The 17,756-nt window shown below is 35.8% G+C and overlaps 1 protein-coding gene across 2 annotated transcripts; it reads right to left on the bottom strand.

Moving 5' to 3' along the window:
• Positions 1-8,887: 8,887 nt before the first annotated feature.
• Positions 8,888-17,132, bottom strand: LOC109240823 (long chain acyl-CoA synthetase 9, chloroplastic). Of its 2 annotated transcripts, none has more exons than XM_019407505.1 (12): positions 16,930-17,132; positions 15,580-16,036; positions 15,232-15,312; positions 13,593-13,856; positions 12,985-13,116; positions 12,716-12,889; positions 12,382-12,611; positions 11,199-11,316; positions 10,553-10,684; positions 10,320-10,454; positions 9,703-9,909; positions 8,888-9,190 (listed from the first exon to the last, which is right to left on the bottom strand). In XM_019407505.1, the coding sequence occupies exons 2-12, from the start codon at positions 16,024-16,026 to the stop codon at positions 9,023-9,025; spliced, it is 2,088 nt and encodes a 695-aa protein (XP_019263050.1). In that variant the 5' UTR covers positions 16,027-16,036; positions 16,930-17,132; the 3' UTR covers positions 8,888-9,022. The 2 variants fall into 2 exon arrangements, with proteins under 2 accessions (XP_019263050.1, XP_019263049.1); XM_019407504.1 differs by having other exon boundaries at positions 16,924-17,131.
• Positions 17,133-17,756: the final 624 nt, after the last annotated feature.

Here is a 17,756-nt window from a genome sequence, read left to right on the forward strand (position 1 = left end):
TACCGTTATACATAAGCTCCCACCCTTCCAATTGCGCGCTTGACTCATACATGTATGTATATTGGTGGCCAACGTATTAGGGCCAAATGGCACCTATCTTCCAAGATATTCCCGGAGCCATTCAGCTTCTTCACCGGCTTTATCTATGCTATGAACAGCCTCCATTTGTTAGATGCGGGCATACAAGTTTGTTTAGAATACTTCCAATGATACCCTCCTCCACCAATAGTGAAAATATCCACTTGTGGATTGGAATCAGTTGATCCGGGTGATCCAATTTATGCATCACAGTATCCCTTCATGCACCGAGGATATTTATTGTAATGCAAAGCAAGTCCTGGTATGTTATACAATACCCCAAAACTCGTTTCATTGCCATCCAATGAGATTTGCTGATTTACTCGATTCGACTCAATTATACTTATAGCCACAAGCTATATTCTGGTGTTGTACAATTCATGAATGTACATTAAGCAACCCAACACACGACATCAATCCAATTCGGATTGCTTGCCTTTGTTCTTTGCTAATGCAAGATTTCACATCAATTGGAGTCTTTGCAATTTTAAAGCCCAAGTGCTTGAATTTTTCAAGTACTGTCTTAATGCTAATGAGATTGTGACAATGCATAGACGATGAAAGTCTTATGGATCTTAATTCCAGAAGTAAATTCAGCTAACCTCCAAGTCTTTCATACTCAAACTTTGCTAGTTAGCAGTTACGCTTATAAGCATTTTAGTTAGCAATGTCAATTATCATTAGTGGCCATATCATCCATATATAAGCAAAACAATGACTTATTGATTTGAACATGTGTAATGTCACACAATTTATCACATTCATTTATTCTTAGAATCATTGACCACACCATAGTTTGTTCAAATTATAGCATGCCATTTGTTTGGTGCTTGTTTTAATCCAATTAAATGGACTAACAAAGTCTGCAGGACTTCTTTTCTTTACTGAACCACAAACACTTCAGGTTGTTCCATGTAATTTCTTCCTCAACTCTCCATGCTTAAAGAAGGCCGTCTTAACAACCATTTATGATTTCAAGAACCAATAAACTGCAGCTAACGCTACTACGTTTCGTATAGGATGGTAATTCTTGAACTGGAGAGTATGTATCAAAAGTAGTCAAGACCTTCTCCGGTATGTTATACCCTTTGACCAAAGTTATGCACTTATACTTGTCAAATAGTACCATCATCTTTTATTTCCTCTTAAAATCCATTTAGATCCAACTTGGTTTTCCAGGAGATGGAAGTGATCACCAAAATTCCCCATGTATGGATTGTTAGTATGGACTTCTATTTAACTATTGAGACCGCCCTTTTCCATAACAATGATTCGAAGAAGACATAGCTTCTTAAATGTTTGAGGCTTTTTTCCAATAAGAAAGTCACACAAATCTGGTCAAATGAAGTAGACTTCTTTGACGTTTACTACGTCTTGGATTCTTCTTGGTTTAAGTGTACTTTCTTTTGTTTCTCTTCCCGAGTTCGTTAGATCCTTACCTCGACTCACATTCCTTTTTTATACGGATATATATTTTCAAAGACATCAGCATTATCTTGATTCTATAACCGTATTATTATGATGTCGGATTTTTCCTGATTAATGAACCAGAAATCGAATATGCTTTACTATTAGTTGCATATGCACTATGAAAACACAATCAACGGATTTTTCAGGTCCTATTTTTACCTTCTTGGGTTTAGGAACTTGCACTTTTGCCAAACACCCCCACACTTAAATATTTAAGTTGGGCTTTCCTTCACTTTCCATTTTTCATATGGAAGATATGTTGTTTGCTATGGGGTAACTCGATTTAGTATTCGGCTAGCGTAAAGAATGGCTTCCCCCCACAAGTTCTGTGGCAACCAGAACTTATCAATAATGCGTTCATCATCTCCTTATCATGAACGATCTTTTTTATGCAATCCCATTGGTTGGGAGCGTGTAGGGGCCTGGTTGTTTGATGAAAAATTCCATATTCTAACATATTTGTTCAAAAGAGATTCAATTCACCACCCCTATCCAACTTTCTTATATTATTTGATTTTCTATTAAGTTGCGTTTCAACTTCATTTTGTGATTGTGCTTGAATGCGTCTATTCTTCATCTTTACTAGATTAAGTAAGTAACATCAGCAATATCGTAGTACTTCTCTCAATTAAAATTATGAAATACTTTTTTCCACCGAGAGATGGTATTGACATTCATGTCACAAATATCTGTGTGAATTAAGTCTAAAGGATTGAATTCCTTTTCACACGACTTATAATGGTGTTTAACATCTTAGATTCACACATACTTGACATCTTTGATTGTCACATTCAAACTTGGGCAATACTTCCCAAATTAATCATTTCTCGTAAGGTTTTATATTGACATGACACAAACGTAATGCCATAATTCATTTGATCAAGTTAAAGTTAAGACGAAGCTGAAATTATTATTTTTCAACAACCATTAACTCAGCTTGAAAGGCTCTCCAGTGAGGAACTTTTTCTACAAACATCTTCATTCTTTACTTATTACAACCTTATCGGAAACAAAAAAACACATTTTAAACCCATTTCTTAACAAGAAGTCCAGTTAGAGACTAAATTCTTTCCTAATCTCAGGAACATGAATGAAGGACGTTGTTCAAAGTCACCACTTTGCCGGAAGTCATTCTGAGAAATATTTTCCCCATATCCTTCAATCTTCGCCTTTGAAGCATTTCCCATAGAAATCGTCTCATCGGGTCCAACGGGAGCATAAGAAGCAAAAGCTTCTCTAACAGCACAAACATGGCGAGTGGCTCCAGAATCAATCCACCACTCTTTAGGATTGCCCACCAAGTTGCATTCGGAAAGCATGGCACATAAATCATCAACATCATCATGCTTTTCAACCATGTTTGCTTGACCCCTTTTCTTGTCTTTCTTCGGAGCACGACACTCCGTAGATTTGTGTCCAGTTTTCCCACAGTTGTAGCAGTTTCCACTGAACCGCTTCTTGCTTGGGTTGTATTTCGGTCCAGAATCCTTCTTTCTCTTTTTGTTCTCTTCAACAATATTTGCTCCCATTATTGTTGAATTTCCACGACCTCTCTTTTCCGCAGCTTTGTTGTCCTCTTCGATTCTCAACCGAACAATGAGATCTTCAAGGGACATCTCCTTGCGTTTGTGTTTCAAGTAGTTTTTGAAGTCCTTCCACAAAGGAGGCAACTTCTCAATCATCGCTGCTACTTGAAATGCTTCATTGATAACAAGACCTTCAATGAAATTTCTATTAGTAAAAATACTAAGATTCCTACTTTCAACATCAATATTAAATTGAGTTATACCTTCAGCAAGGAGATCGTGAATAATCACTTGCAATTCCTGGACTTGGGTAATAACAGACTTGCTATCTACCATTTTGTAGTCCAAAAACTTTGCAGCAACAAACTTTTTCAACCCGGCATCTTCGGTTTTGTATTTCTTTTCAAGCGCAGTCCACAGTTCCTTTGACGTTTCCACGCCACTGTAGACGTTATACAAACCATCCTCCAGCCCGCTTAGAATATAATTCTTGCACAAAAAATCTGAATGCTTCCATGCCTCAATTACGAGAAAGCGTTCAGTTTCTGGAGTTTCATCGGACAGCACAGGAACATCTTCCTTGATGAACTTCTGGAGACTTAGAGTAGTCAGATAGAAGAACATCTTTTGCTGCCAGCGCTTGAAATCAATCCCGGAAAATTTTCCGGGTTTCTCCGCCGGTGCCAATGCTGCCGGTGTCGTTCGGCTTGTTGACGCATTGGCAGTCACCATTGGAACCGCTTGGTTCTCATTCTCATTAGTCATTTCTGTAAAAGAATGACACAAATGTTAAAATCACGTAGATTTTAATAGAGTACAAAACCACAAAGGTTTTACTCTTCCAGAAACAGGAAGTACAAATACAGAAAATAAATTATTAAATTCCTTAAGCTTGTTATTACACTGTATTTGTAAAATAAATTCTGGAAATATAAATGAATATAACAGTAATGAATATAAACAGAAATGACATAAACCAATTTGAGCCCACTGAATTCACAGTGTTTCCTTAAGGAATTTAATCCCCTCCTAGTACCCAAGGTTATGGATTATTTCCTCCCAGGATAGAACGAATTACACACTGGTGTAGTGGTACTTCAAACCCCAGTGTTTCAGCGAACACAAAGTTCGGTAGCAAATCACACTTACTTTTTGCTTTGTTTTGATGCTAAAAGTATGCAGAAGAAGGAGAGGAAACTCAGAAAATTGTAGTTCAAATTCTGAGCAGAATAGTGTTGTCTTTATAGCCAAAGTTGGGTCTCTTCAGAATGGCTGTTTATGCAAAACACCCGCCATTACATAAATGGCCATTTACTCAATAATAAAGAGGGAAAATAAAGAGAGAAAATTGAAGAGGGTAGTTACTTTTCTGTTACCAAAACAGAAAAACGGATTGGATTTAATATTAATATTTAATATTAATATTTTGTTATTAAAACAAATATTTAATAACATTTCTGTTAATATTTTACTATTAACAAATAAATTTGGTCCAAAAAGTTAATCAATCAATCGATCATTTGACCAAATCCGAATCCGAATCCGAAGCCGAAGCCGAAGGCGAAGCCGTAGCCGAAGCCGAAGCCGAAGCCGAGCCGAGCGAGCGACGACGACGACGGCGCGAGGCTTGCCTTCTTCTCAACTCTTTAAGAGCTAGAAGAAGAGCAATTGCTTATATACCCATAAAAAACCTCTTCCTCTTCCAATATGGGACAATGCCCATTTGCCAAGGGAGGGGGAACTTAAAATTTCACTCAAAAATTTCATTTCCCTCCATTTCCCATTCACCCTCTTTTAAGTATTTAATATATTAATTAAATACCTTAAAAATCCAACAATTAGCCAATTCATTTAGTCCAAAAAGTTAATCAATCAATCGATCATTTGACCGAATCCGAATCCGAAGCCGAAGCCGAAGCCGAAGCCGAAGCCGAAGCCGAAGCCGAGCCGAGCGAGCGACGACGACGACGGCGCGAGGCTTGCCTTCTTCTCAACTCTTTAAGAGCTAGAAGAAGAGCAATTGCTTATATACCCATAAAAAACCTCTTCCTCTTCCAATATGGGACAATGCCCATTTGCCAAGGGAGGGGGAACTTAAAATTTCACTCAAAAATTTCATTTCCCTCCATTTCCCATTCATCCTCTTTTAAGTATTTAATATATTAATTAAATACCTTAAAAATCCAACAATTAGCCAATTCATTTAGTTGATGTAGGAAATAAAACTTATTTGACAAATATTACTTACAATATAACTGTCTCAAAAGAAGAAACATCGGGTACCCGCAAGCAAACAAAGATAAAAGATGCATTGGCAAATAAAAAGGGATAATTTTTAGAAGGAATTTTTACCTCCTATAGCAAAGGTTAACACCTTATTTATTTTAAATAAATACCATTTAAAAAAATTATATTCTATAGATACCTTTTAATGTTTATAGCAAAATATCTAATTTTGGTTACCTCCTACCCCTAAGCCACTAAATACGCTATTCAGTTACACTATTTTCTTTCTCTCTCTACTTTGATACATGCCATTCTCTTCCCCATTCCCTGAAAACACGATGCTCAATCTCAAAATTCCTCTCACCCATCTATTACAATCATTGCGCAAAAACATCATTAAATCTATACAAAACAAACCCTTAATTTAGGTTAATTTTCTGTATTCTTTGATTCTTTTAACAGAAGAAGAAGAGGAGATGCCGACCCTAGGTTGTTGTGTAGACGCTGCTGTTGTTTCCCCTCCTCTCGGCTATGCCTTCTCTCGAGATAGCTCTTTGGTAAAGCAAATTTCTTCCTGCTTGCCAATTTTGTCTAGACACACTGAGAACCCCTTCTACTTCTATATTCTACAAATCTCCCGTACAAAAACAGCCAAGCACGATCTCATCGTGAAGAAGCTTTAGGAGGATGAGTCAATGTCTGAAGACGACTATTCGCCAGAAATTAGGGTTTGTTCTTAAACAAAGACGACGGAGTTTGGGGCTGAGCAACTTGATTTTTTGTTAATATATTTCAATGTATTTTCATGTATTTCATTGTATTCATTGTCTTTTTTTTTCATTGTAATTTAATGTATCTCGATGTATTTCATTGTATTCGCTGTCTTTTTTTTTCATTGTATTTCAATGTATCCCGCTGTATTCTATGTATTTTATTTTATTCACTATCTCGCTATATGCCATGAATGTATTCATATGTTTTTTTAATTAATATAATTTTTGTATTCAGACGTATTATATAATTTCTCTGAAGATTGCTATGTTTTTGGGGTATTATTCGGTTGAGAATCTTATTTATAACTGAAAATACAAAATTTGTGTGTTATAATTGAGTTTGTTGAGCTATATTAGGAGTCTATTATGTTAATTGATTCACTTTCCGTTTAAAAACAGTGTAATCCCCTGTTTACACCGTGAATACAGTCGAATACAATAATCTGTCCAGCTGTAATCCCATGTTTCACGCCATGAATACAGTCGAATACACTCGAATACAACAACTGATTAGCTGGACTTTCTTGATGCATGCCTATTTTTGCTACTGTATTCATGAATACATTAGCTTAAATACATCTAATACATCTTATAACAACAGAAAACGTATCTACAATCCGTAATATAGCAAATGGTATCTATATATAGCTAATTACCACTAAAAGATAGTGCTTTATGAAATTTTTTCTTTTTAGAATGGGACTTTATTTGGGTTTGGGCTTCAAATTTCAATATGTGAAAAAGTTTGGCTCGACAACTTAAGAGGAGCCCGGAGGCTAGAACCCATATTAGAAAATTTCGGTTTTTCAGTTTAACCGAAAATGAAAGTTGCAAAACTGAGCACTGAAGCGAACATCGAAATTATAAAAACATAAACAGAAAACTAAAGCGAACACCGAAATTTTCGGTTCGCTTGGTGTGTCCACTCCTAGAGTCAGTCAGTCTCATGCCGACTCTATGGTGAAGCAAGAAAAGTACTGGCTTTAGGCTCCCAAAATTTGAGGGAGCTCCATTTTTTATTTATAGTTCTTCTTTATAAAACAAAATATTAAGTATTTTTTCACATAAAAGATTTTTTTTTTTATATTTGTAAACAAACCACTAACAGATGATTATTATGGAATATATGGATTGCTGTTAATATGTACACTCTCTTTCTTAATTTGTCCAAGTCACAATCTTTCTTTCTTTTATTTTTTTTCTCCAATAAAAGTTTAAACAGTTCGAAAATTTCAGTGGCAAAAATTTAACATCATTAGATGACGAGAATTTTTAAAAATTACTGTCTTAACCTTGCATGTTCTTTAAAATATAATACTCATTCTGATATTAATGGTTTAGACTTATTTTTTAATTTAAAAGTGTTTAAAAAAGTACAAGTAGAAAATAATACTCTAAACGATATATTCAATAAATAAAAACCTTGAATCTTTTTCAAATACTTATATTTCTTATAAAATAATATTAACAGTTACTATAACAATTGTCTAGCCGAAAGAAGCTTTTCAAAAGTAAAATTGATAAAATGTTACCTAAGATTAACAATCAAGAAAAGTCGAAAGAAATTTTTTAAAATTAAAATTGATAAAAAATCTTACATAAGATCTAACAATTGTTAAGAAAGATTAATGAGTTGCCTATATTATCATTTTACAAAAATATTAAAATAAATAAATAAAAATAAACATTATTAACAACGCTGCATCTCAAAAAGTTAGAACAACTTTTTTTTCTTCTTTGAATCAAAGATTTTTTTTTTATTTTTTAAAAATTAAGGACCTCTATATAAATTTTGGCTTTAGGCCACGGGGTTTTTCACAGATACCCACCTCTGGGAGGCGCCACATAAGTTATACCCGTATTTGTAAAATTTTGGGATCTGAGATTCTTTTATCTCTTCAATGCAACTTCAGAATCAGATCTAAAGTTTTCTATCTTTCCAAAGCAACTTTAGAAAATTGGATCTTAAGTAGCTCTATCTCTTCAATGCAACTTTAGAATCGAATATGAAGTTCTTCTATCTTTCCAATGTAACTTCTCAAAATTTGGATCTTAAGTTCTGTTCTCTATAATGCAGCTGCAGAATTCCTTAAGTTTTGAAACATAAACTTGTTCGTCGAATTTCAACAATCCAAAACTTACAATTCAACGCTCAAATCTACTCCAAATGAGCTTATATTTAAAATAATTTTTTTAATATCATAAAGAACAAACCATATTCATCAAATTATCAAGATAACAACAAATCTAACAAATTCATTTTGTAACTAAGAAGAAGAAGAAACCCTAAGCACAAACTATAATGGTGTTTTGCAACTAAGAAGAAGAAGAAGAAACCAAACAGCTCCTAGATACATAAAGATGAAATCATTAGCGAAGCTCCTGAAATACATGAGACATGAATACAGAGAAGAAAAAAGCAGCAACAAAGAAGAAAGCGTATAAGAAGTTAGCCAAAAATTAGATATCAGTTAATTTTTTTTATTTATTTTTTTGTTGTAAAAAAAAGTGAATACAAATTAATTGGAGGTGACCGAATATGGCGCCCCATGAAATGTTTACTTAGGCCACTTAAGTACTTGACCGGCCCCTTGCTTAGAGTGAATGGTGATTTAGCTTTTTAGTTATTTTCATTATTTATGTACTACTTCAAAGAGCAACTAAATTTGGTGCATGCATCGATCGACTTACAAGGAATTCTTTTCTCGTTGTAACACGTGATGAAGTCACAAGACTCAGGAGGCTAAAAAAAAAAAAAAAAAGGACCCTCCATTTTCCACAGTAAACTAATGGAGCATTTGCTGAAAAGGATACTTAGAACCAAAAATGGCACATACCAAAAGTATATCACATATAAAAAAAAGGCTATCGTTTACAAGTATTTATTGAAGAATCTTGATTTTACTTTTCTCCAAAAAACAAAAAAAAGGAGATGCTATCTCTGTATAATCATGAGGAATATAACTGAGCTAGTTCATCTGAAAAGGCCTTCCTAATGACATCCCTCTTGAGCTTCAAAGCTGCAGTAACAAGGCCTGATTCTGGAGTCCATGCTTCCGCAAGCAACTTGATCTTCGCTGGGATCTCAAACTTTTCCAAACGAGCAGCCTTCGCTGCCTGTACAAGATAAGTGGGGGTAAACAAAATTCAATGACCAATAGTATTCACAATATAACCAATAACACTGCAGTCTAGACGACAATGGTATTTAGCTCCGAAAACATGGAGTAGTCCAGCAAATGTTATGGTATGAGGCCTTAACTGAGTGTTAAAAAGGAAAAGGATTCTTCTTTGCTAATGACAATTGATAAACGATGTTGTATCAGTTCATAAGACATTGTTGAGGGCCAATGCTCACTATAATGGTAATAATGTGTTACATTTTCTGTAATCGTGAATAATGAGATATGGGGTTTCCCTTTCAAAACCACAAAAGTTATTGACTAGTAGGTGCTATAAAATATTTCCACAATGAACCATCCTACAAGTAGTAGTAGTTACTGTTCAGACTATTGAGTTGCTAAATCATTGCAAGTCATGTTTAAATAAAGCTATGCAAAAGGAAAAGGAAGGAAAAAGAAGAAAAGAAAAAAGAGAGAAGCTCTATATATTTGCATGGACAAAAATACCTTCACTAAGGAAGCATATACTTCCTTGACAGTTTCTTCATTCTGACATAACTCTGGGAAATCGCCAAAGTCAATACCGTGCTTCTTAGCCCAGCCTTCCACAGCAGCCTGAGCAGCAACCACTATAGCTACACAATAACTATGGAAAGGATTGGCATGCAACATTATATTGTCGACATAGGGACTGATACTAAGAGCAGCCTCAACCTGCACATTGATGTATCAACTCCCACATCAGTAAATAAAAAAGTGTAGGGAGTTAAGGCTGTGAAACCAGGAGAATTTAGTCTACCAATGTGCATACATTTTGTGTGCTAGGATAAAAAATACCATGTAAGAATACTAGATCCGTTGAAGACATAATTAAGTAAATAAAAGTGTGCTCTCTCTAACAACTTAAACTTTTAGATGAGATGATAGAGCATGCAGAGGTCCTGGGTTCAAGTCTCACCGTCACCCAATATCAAAAAGAATTTTCACGTGCTTGGCTCATAAAAAAGAATCAAGCCTGCGCGTGAGGGGACAAATTGAAGACATAATTAAGTAAACAAACGTGTGCTTTCTCTAAGAGCTTAAGCTTTTAGATGAGATGGTTACACACTTTAAAAAGATCGCACCTTTCCCAAGGAAACATATTCTCCGTGCTGAAGTTTAACAATGTCCTTTTTACGGTCAATTATCTCAAGGCAACCGTCTGCATGAAACTGCCCTATGTCACCTGTGTAGAACCAACTCATTCCTCTCTCGTCAACCTTAACACAGCAAAAAAGCCCATTGCAATTAAAAAATATACCAGTCATAGTTGTAACACAAATACTCATCAGAGCATACAATGTAGAGCAATACGTACCTTGTATACTTCTTTCGACTTCTCCTCATTTTTGAAATATCCGACGGTAACATTTGGTCCACCAATAACAATCTCACCTCGAGGCATTGGGGAATCACTTGTTAGATATCCACCCTCAGCCCAATCTATCAACTACAGATGAAAGTACTTCATTAAATTACGAGTATTATCTGGTGAAAGCTAAAAAGATTGATTGCAGAAGCTATCATATAGCTGTTAGAGTTTCTCATGGACTTGAACAACAAAAATGGTTTGGAAAGCAAGAAGATCAAAATGTAACACGGGGAAAAAACAGAATGGAGATTTGAAGCACAAATTTTATGTTAGAGGTTGCCGATGGATCATGATGTGGTACTCTGTCAACTTACAACAGAACCATCTGAAACTTAAACCATACAAAGCTAGGCACAGGAACAAGAGCATTACATAAAAGATAAAATGCAAACCACAGGACTTAACAAATAAAGGTAAGAGATGCAAGTAATAAGATTACTGCAATGCTTTCTAAAAATTTGAAATGCATAATTCTTGACCTCAAAATGGGGTAATTCTCTCCTACTTGCACAAACGAATGAAGCCAATGACCATAGTATGATACAAGGACATAGAGGAATGTGAAGCTTTGACTCTGCTCATTCTACTTTACCTTGATGTATGAGCAGGGGAGTGGAGGACCGACACGTCCGACAGAAGTATCATCATAATCACTGAATGTTCCACCAGCACAGGTTTCAGTAAGACCGTAACCTTGGCCTATTGGAGCACTAGGAAAATAAACCAAGTAAGATGAGAAGTCTGCAGGAAAAAAAAAGATGCTAGCAAGAAGAGAAGATTGCTTGTTACAATGTAAAGCTGAATATTGTTTGCTATTGTTGTTGTTGACAATAATTTACTAAAACATCAATTTAAATGTCTATTTTGATGGAAATGGAGTCCTTGATTAAAGCATCATACTTTTTATTAATTAACATAGAATTTCATCATTCAAGTAATGTACGATGCTAGTTATTAATAAGAACACAGGGCGAAAACATCAAAAGATATGGCCACACTAAAAGCCTAAAGGTTAAGTTTTTCTCAGGATTCTCTTCCTATCATCAGGCAGACAGGTAATGCAGATAAATATTTTCAAGTTATCAGCTACTAGATTTACATCAATAGAAACAGCATATAGACAACATTACGTCTAAGTTTCTTTAAATTGGACACTTCAAATATAACAGTTAGTGGCAAAGAGAACCTAAGGGGAGAACAAAACCCCGAGGGACAGCAACAAGTGTTCATTGGACACTTTACAATATAAAAGTTAGTGACAACTAGAATTTAAGGAGAGGAATAAAACTTTCAAGGGGAAGATAGCAACAAGAGTTCCTATGTCTGCCACAAAAACTACCCAACTTCTTAGTACGTTGTATAGATACAGGTGGATCAGTCAGTTAGTAAAAAGGTGAAAAGTGGTGAGATTGATTGTAGATTTTAGAATGTTGAAAGAGATATTATATGCGGACAGATTAACCTTGAGACTATAAGAAACAGGCACTGTTGAAGTTGAGAAGGTAACTCTTGCTGCCAATCTATTTTCAAGTAGCAGTAAAATCGTTACACAATGTGGATATCAAGCAAATGCTCTAGAGCATCATCTCAATGGCCTATGGGGATCATGGTCAGAGGTCAATTAGAACTTTATATATTAGTTTCAATTGGTATCAAACTAGTGAATCCCTCAGATCATTGTATTCTGTGATGTGAGGTCAAAATTGCTATAATGAGAAATGTGCATATTAAGCTTTCAGATCATTTATGTGGGGGCATAGTGTCGAGTTACTCACCCAAGGCATATGTTGATAAATCTCTGTGTATCTCCAGAGAGGGGAGCTCCTCCTGACAGGATAAAACGGATACGGCCGCCCAGAATTGCTTGAACCTTCTTAAACACTAATAAGTTCCAGAATTGTTTTTCTAAGCCCCAAGCTCCAAACCAATTACCATTAATTGCAGACTGTCTGCGAGAATATGCCAAATCAAACAGCTTTTTTGATAATCCGCCTGCAGCATCTACCTGAATTCTACCAATGTTAGCTTCACGTACCAACATCACGTGATAGGTATGCAGAAGCAACCAAAAGAACTAAGAAAAGATATCTTTTGAATCCTAAGTTATACCTTTTTGCGCACGCCATCTCGAACCCGATCAAGAATTGCTGGGACAGCTGCCATCACTGTTGGCCTTAACACAGAGGCATCTCCTTTAGTTCCTTTCTTTATCTTATTTGAAGTATCAGTAAGAGTCAGAGGAGAGCCATATCCTATAGAACCACCAATCCCAGGTACTATGGTCTGCAGAGAAATCAGAATTTTAATTTATTAGATACAAAGTAAAGACATGAACAAATCATACACCCAACATATTTGGTAAAACATTGGTACATTACCTCTGCTGCAAGTTCGAGAATATGAGCAAGCGGTAGGTATGCTAAGTAAACATCTTTGCTTCCAAGACCGGGTACAATTGTCAGAACAGCAGAAGCTGTAGCTAGAACGTTCCTGTGTGTCATCATCACACCCTGTGCACCAGATAAATTGTTAGTGATTTTGCAATGATTGTTATTTTTTCTTCCTAGAGAATTTCTTGACTCATCCAGCTACTTGAGGAAGAAAACAATACAATAAAACTTTGGAAAAATCTCACTTTCCTAGTACAAGTTGGTGAACATTTTTAGCATTTCCGACACCTTTACCATGAAGATGTTGAATTAGAACAAGAGTAAGAAAATCCTAAATCTCTAGTAAATTCAATTATCACATTTTCTATGCCTTTTTCTCTCTTTAATACTAGAGATTATCTTAGTTCTTTCCATCTACTTTTATGGGTATACTGAGTGAAATCACCTATTCCTCCCTCAAAGGATATGAAGCAGGTCTAAATTAGAAAAACAAAAGGATTGTAAGTTGTTCCTCCAAAGGCTAAGGCACATATGCAATGTTCCAACTAATAAGACTGTTTTCACCGATTTGAAGCAGTGAGAGTGTGAAAATTAACCTTGGGCAGACCAGTACTTCCGCTGGTATACATGATCACAGCAATATCAGCTGCAAGAGGTAAATCTGGGTCAACAGGGTTTTCTCGGCCAAGCTTCTCCACATCAGAAAAGGTAGTCAATGTCCAGTTGCTCCCTGCGGCAACCAAGGCACTTGATGGAATCTCATCCATGCATATCACACGTTTGACAGTATCAAGTTGTCCACTAATGTCTACAAGTTTCTTTAGTTCCTTTTGCCCGCAAATGACAGTAGTAACCTCTGTCTGAAAAAGAGAACTAGCTGACAACAAGCAATATGTAGCATATAAAACACTTCAAGAAGAACAGAATGAACATTTGACAGAGTACGTGAAAACACAGAAATATCTAATGAGGAATACATAGAAATCAGATTAAGATTTCATAGCATATTCCAGCATACCAATAATATCTTAAAGGATGGAATTTAAAACAAAAGTATCGATGAAGGCAAAGTGTCAATTCACAAGTTCTCGAACATCTAGATCTTGCATGGATGAGTTGCTGCAGTACTATCTTGGTACTGTCTGACATTTTTTTAAATAAAGTTAACTCTTTACTGATTGGGATAAAAAATCATTCATGGATGAATCAAACTTTAGCTAAAAGTGGAATGCTGTCCTTTTCTAATTTCAGCCAGAAGCATGCTAGAGCTTCATTGAAGAGATTATGACCCCTTCAAATAGATTAAGAGAACAAACCTGATGAAGGACTCTGCTAGAGATTATCAGTTTCTACCCGAAACTAACGATTTCATCGTCGGGGGTAATTCATTTGTCAATTTACCTTTCTTAAAGTACCACTGTCTAGCCTCTAGGGTATTTCAATATCTTCCTATGTTTTAAGGCTTTCCTTGTGTCTAGTATAGAACTTCAACTGAAGTTATAGAAGTATGAATACATTTTAACCTACATGGGGGTCATGGAGGAAAACATAATTCATTTCAAACTGCTTCACGCGGCTAAAGTGGCCAGTACAAGTTGAAAAAATGAAGATTAAGAATAATCCATGGAAACTGAAGAAAGTGGAGAAGGCAAGTCAGACCGATGCTTGACAACAGATATCAGTAAAAAGAACGAGTCAGCATAGCATCAAGCCCATATCTGAAAACTGATTTCGAGGAATAAACATAAGTAAATATGATTATCATTCTACCATAACTGATCTGTTTTCCCAAAATTGTACAGTGATAGTCTTGAACTTTGCATGTTATTTCACGAGAAGAGATCTTCAATTCTATCGTAACTAGGAAGGCCTATATTTAGGGATTAGCATCACCTGTACAACAACAATAATAACAACAACAACATCATTTTACTCCCAAACAAGTCGGCCTCGGCTATATAAATCTTCAGTAACCATGTTTTTCCAGTTAATTTCATCTCAGAGCAACATTATAAAATCATTTTTTTTCTTTACTAATTGAGACAGTTCCAATTACTACATCTAGTACAGGATTGCACACTGTGGTGGTGCCACTAGTAAGCTCTTCCAAGTATGATCTATTTGTTATGCATAAAACACTATTCTTGAACCTGTTATGTATGCGTGTTCTGATTTGTGACTGAGAGAAAAAGAGAGAGAGACAGGAAGAGAGATAGAGCAAGAGAGAGAATTGACCTGATTTAATGAGTAACAGAGGGCCTCTTCACCAAGCGATGCATAAATAGTAACCACTGTCACATTGCGTCTGAAGCAACTCTGGTGTAGACAAAGCGACTCAATGTTATGTCATTGGCATGGCAAAATGTACAAAAATATTATTCATATATTACTAGAATCTTAGCCGTTTATCGACGTGTTAAAAACATATTGTCTCTTGGAGTATCTCAAATCTACAAATGAACTAGTCCATAAATGTCATCGTCATCAGTGCGAACAAGGACTGCATACTTAGTTTCCAGCAAGGGGTTCGGGTGGAAAGAAAAGAAATCTCTTTGCTATGTTAGTACAGAAAAGAATATGTACCTGTAATGCAATTAACCATTCTTCACATGTATCAGCAAAGATGGCCACACGTTCTTCTCTTTTGTGGCCAAGTTGTGCCAAACCGGAGGAGAAGTTGCACACAATCTCAAATGTCTGACCATAACTCAACCACTCATACTCACCCAAGTGAAGTTTCTCAAATGACCTTCCATCCGCAGATATTTCCATCTCTCTGGAAAGCAGTTTCCGACTTCCTAGTAACTTCTTGTGATAGTACTTCTTGCATGAATACTCAAAAAGCTCGGCCAGCGTTGTGATTCCTTCCCACGCTGTTTCTACCGGTGCACTAAACCGGCGGTTTCGGATAGCATAGCCAGGTTCGCCACCAACATCAACAGGCAAGCCTCGCTTTTTCCGCCTTCTTCTATTCTGAAGGAGAATAGTTACAACTAGAGGAACAAGAACACCAGCAACATAAGGCCCCATCTAATTTACCCTGACAAAAGCAAACAATACACTTTCTCAGGGAGGGCAACAGAAAGGTTCTCAACAGTAGATATACCATGGACACAAATTCCCTCACCCTGCAACAAAGAACAAGAAAGAACAGGACTATCTGCAATTGAACAGTTGAAGATATTTTATCATACTTTTCAGTTCTTCCTACTCTTTCCATTCTTGTCTGGTAAAGCGAAATTGTCAAAAGATATTCATTTGTTACCCAGCATGAAAAATTAGAAGAAAGAAAAGGACCTTTTTAGACTCCAGCAGATATTCCAAAACAACATCATATCAACAGGTATGCACAAGTTGAGGCAAAAACAACCTAATGATTGGGGTGTGCCAATCTGCTAAGCCTAATTTGCTTTTCTTTTTTCCACCTTTCTGAATTTCTTAAAAATGGTCAAGGCCAATCAGAAAAAGTCAAGCTACAGTTCCCACTTCCAAGAGGGTGTAGATTTCAAAAAGATCCAATTTTTCAAGAAAAATAATAATTCATGACAACTTAAAAACAGAAACTGTGAAAGCAAGCTCAAACAATCTATAAGGTGTGGAACAAACCAATCAAACTTCATAGTTCTGATTACTTCAAGAAAAAAATGAATAAATGCATGTGGGGAATCTTTAGCCATCAAAGTAGCAAAAGATTACATATGCAAAAAGAAAACAAATAACAGAAAAAATGCCAACCATTTAGTTCACATTGATAATAATTGGAAATGTCATTACTCAATGTAGTCTACTGAATACACCCATTTTCAAATTCAACAAGTCTAAGCTAGATTACACCTATTTTCAAGATTCAGAAATAAACAGCAAAAATGAAAATCCTTCTTCAGATAAATGACAAACGAATGTGTGGAATGATGAAAAAGAACGTACCTTTACCTTGAAGAATCCCAGAATTCAGCTGAAAGAAAAAGTAGCTAAATTCAGATGAATTAAGTGGGGAGGGACCAAATAAGGCTGTAGGTTTTGTATGTTGGTTTGGCGGAGGGATCGAGAGAGTGTCCAAAGTTGGAGTTTCGGCCTATTTTGTTCAGCTACTGTAAAGCTGGGCAAATGCTTGTTTTTCTTGTTTTCTTGTGTCAGCTATTTCTGATTTGGATCATACACGTGGACTAAAGGGTTAATTTGGGTGATGGAGATTGCAGAGTGCATTGTTGAAATGGGGTGAGCTCCAAATTCTGATTATTTGTGTTTAATTCCATTATGTTATAAATTGTAGTATTCTATTTGGAGTTAAAGTCTGTCACTTTAAAGAAATTTTTGGTTTTGTTACTTTGTGATTAAAGTGACTTTAGAGAAATATTAGCTATTGTTACTTTGTGAATAAGTCAATTTTTCCTGTAAATAGAGGGGTTTTACTCATTGTATATCATCCCGAAAAGAGAATAAGAATTACTTCTCTCCCTACTCTTTCTGTGCACTATTCTTCCTCTATTGTTATTTTTTTATCACGTTAATCAATACGAGACTTTACCGTCTCAATAAGTTCTTTGAGAAATTAAGGTACAGTTTTTCTTCTCTCTAATTTATGGCTAATATTACGAATGTGAGTTAGTTGCCCTAGAAATATCTAGCAAGAACAATATGTCATGGGTGTTAGATGCGGTTTGACTTAGATGCAATGAGTCTTGGAAATGCCATTAAAGATAGAAACAAATCACCTAACAAAGACTGTGATAAGGCCATGATTTTCTTGCATCATCATC

Source organism: Nicotiana attenuata, unplaced genomic scaffold, assembly GCF_001879085.1.
Source record: "Nicotiana attenuata strain UT unplaced genomic scaffold, NIATTr2, whole genome shotgun sequence".
Classification (NCBI taxonomy): Eukaryota; Viridiplantae; Streptophyta; class Magnoliopsida; order Solanales; family Solanaceae; genus Nicotiana; species Nicotiana attenuata.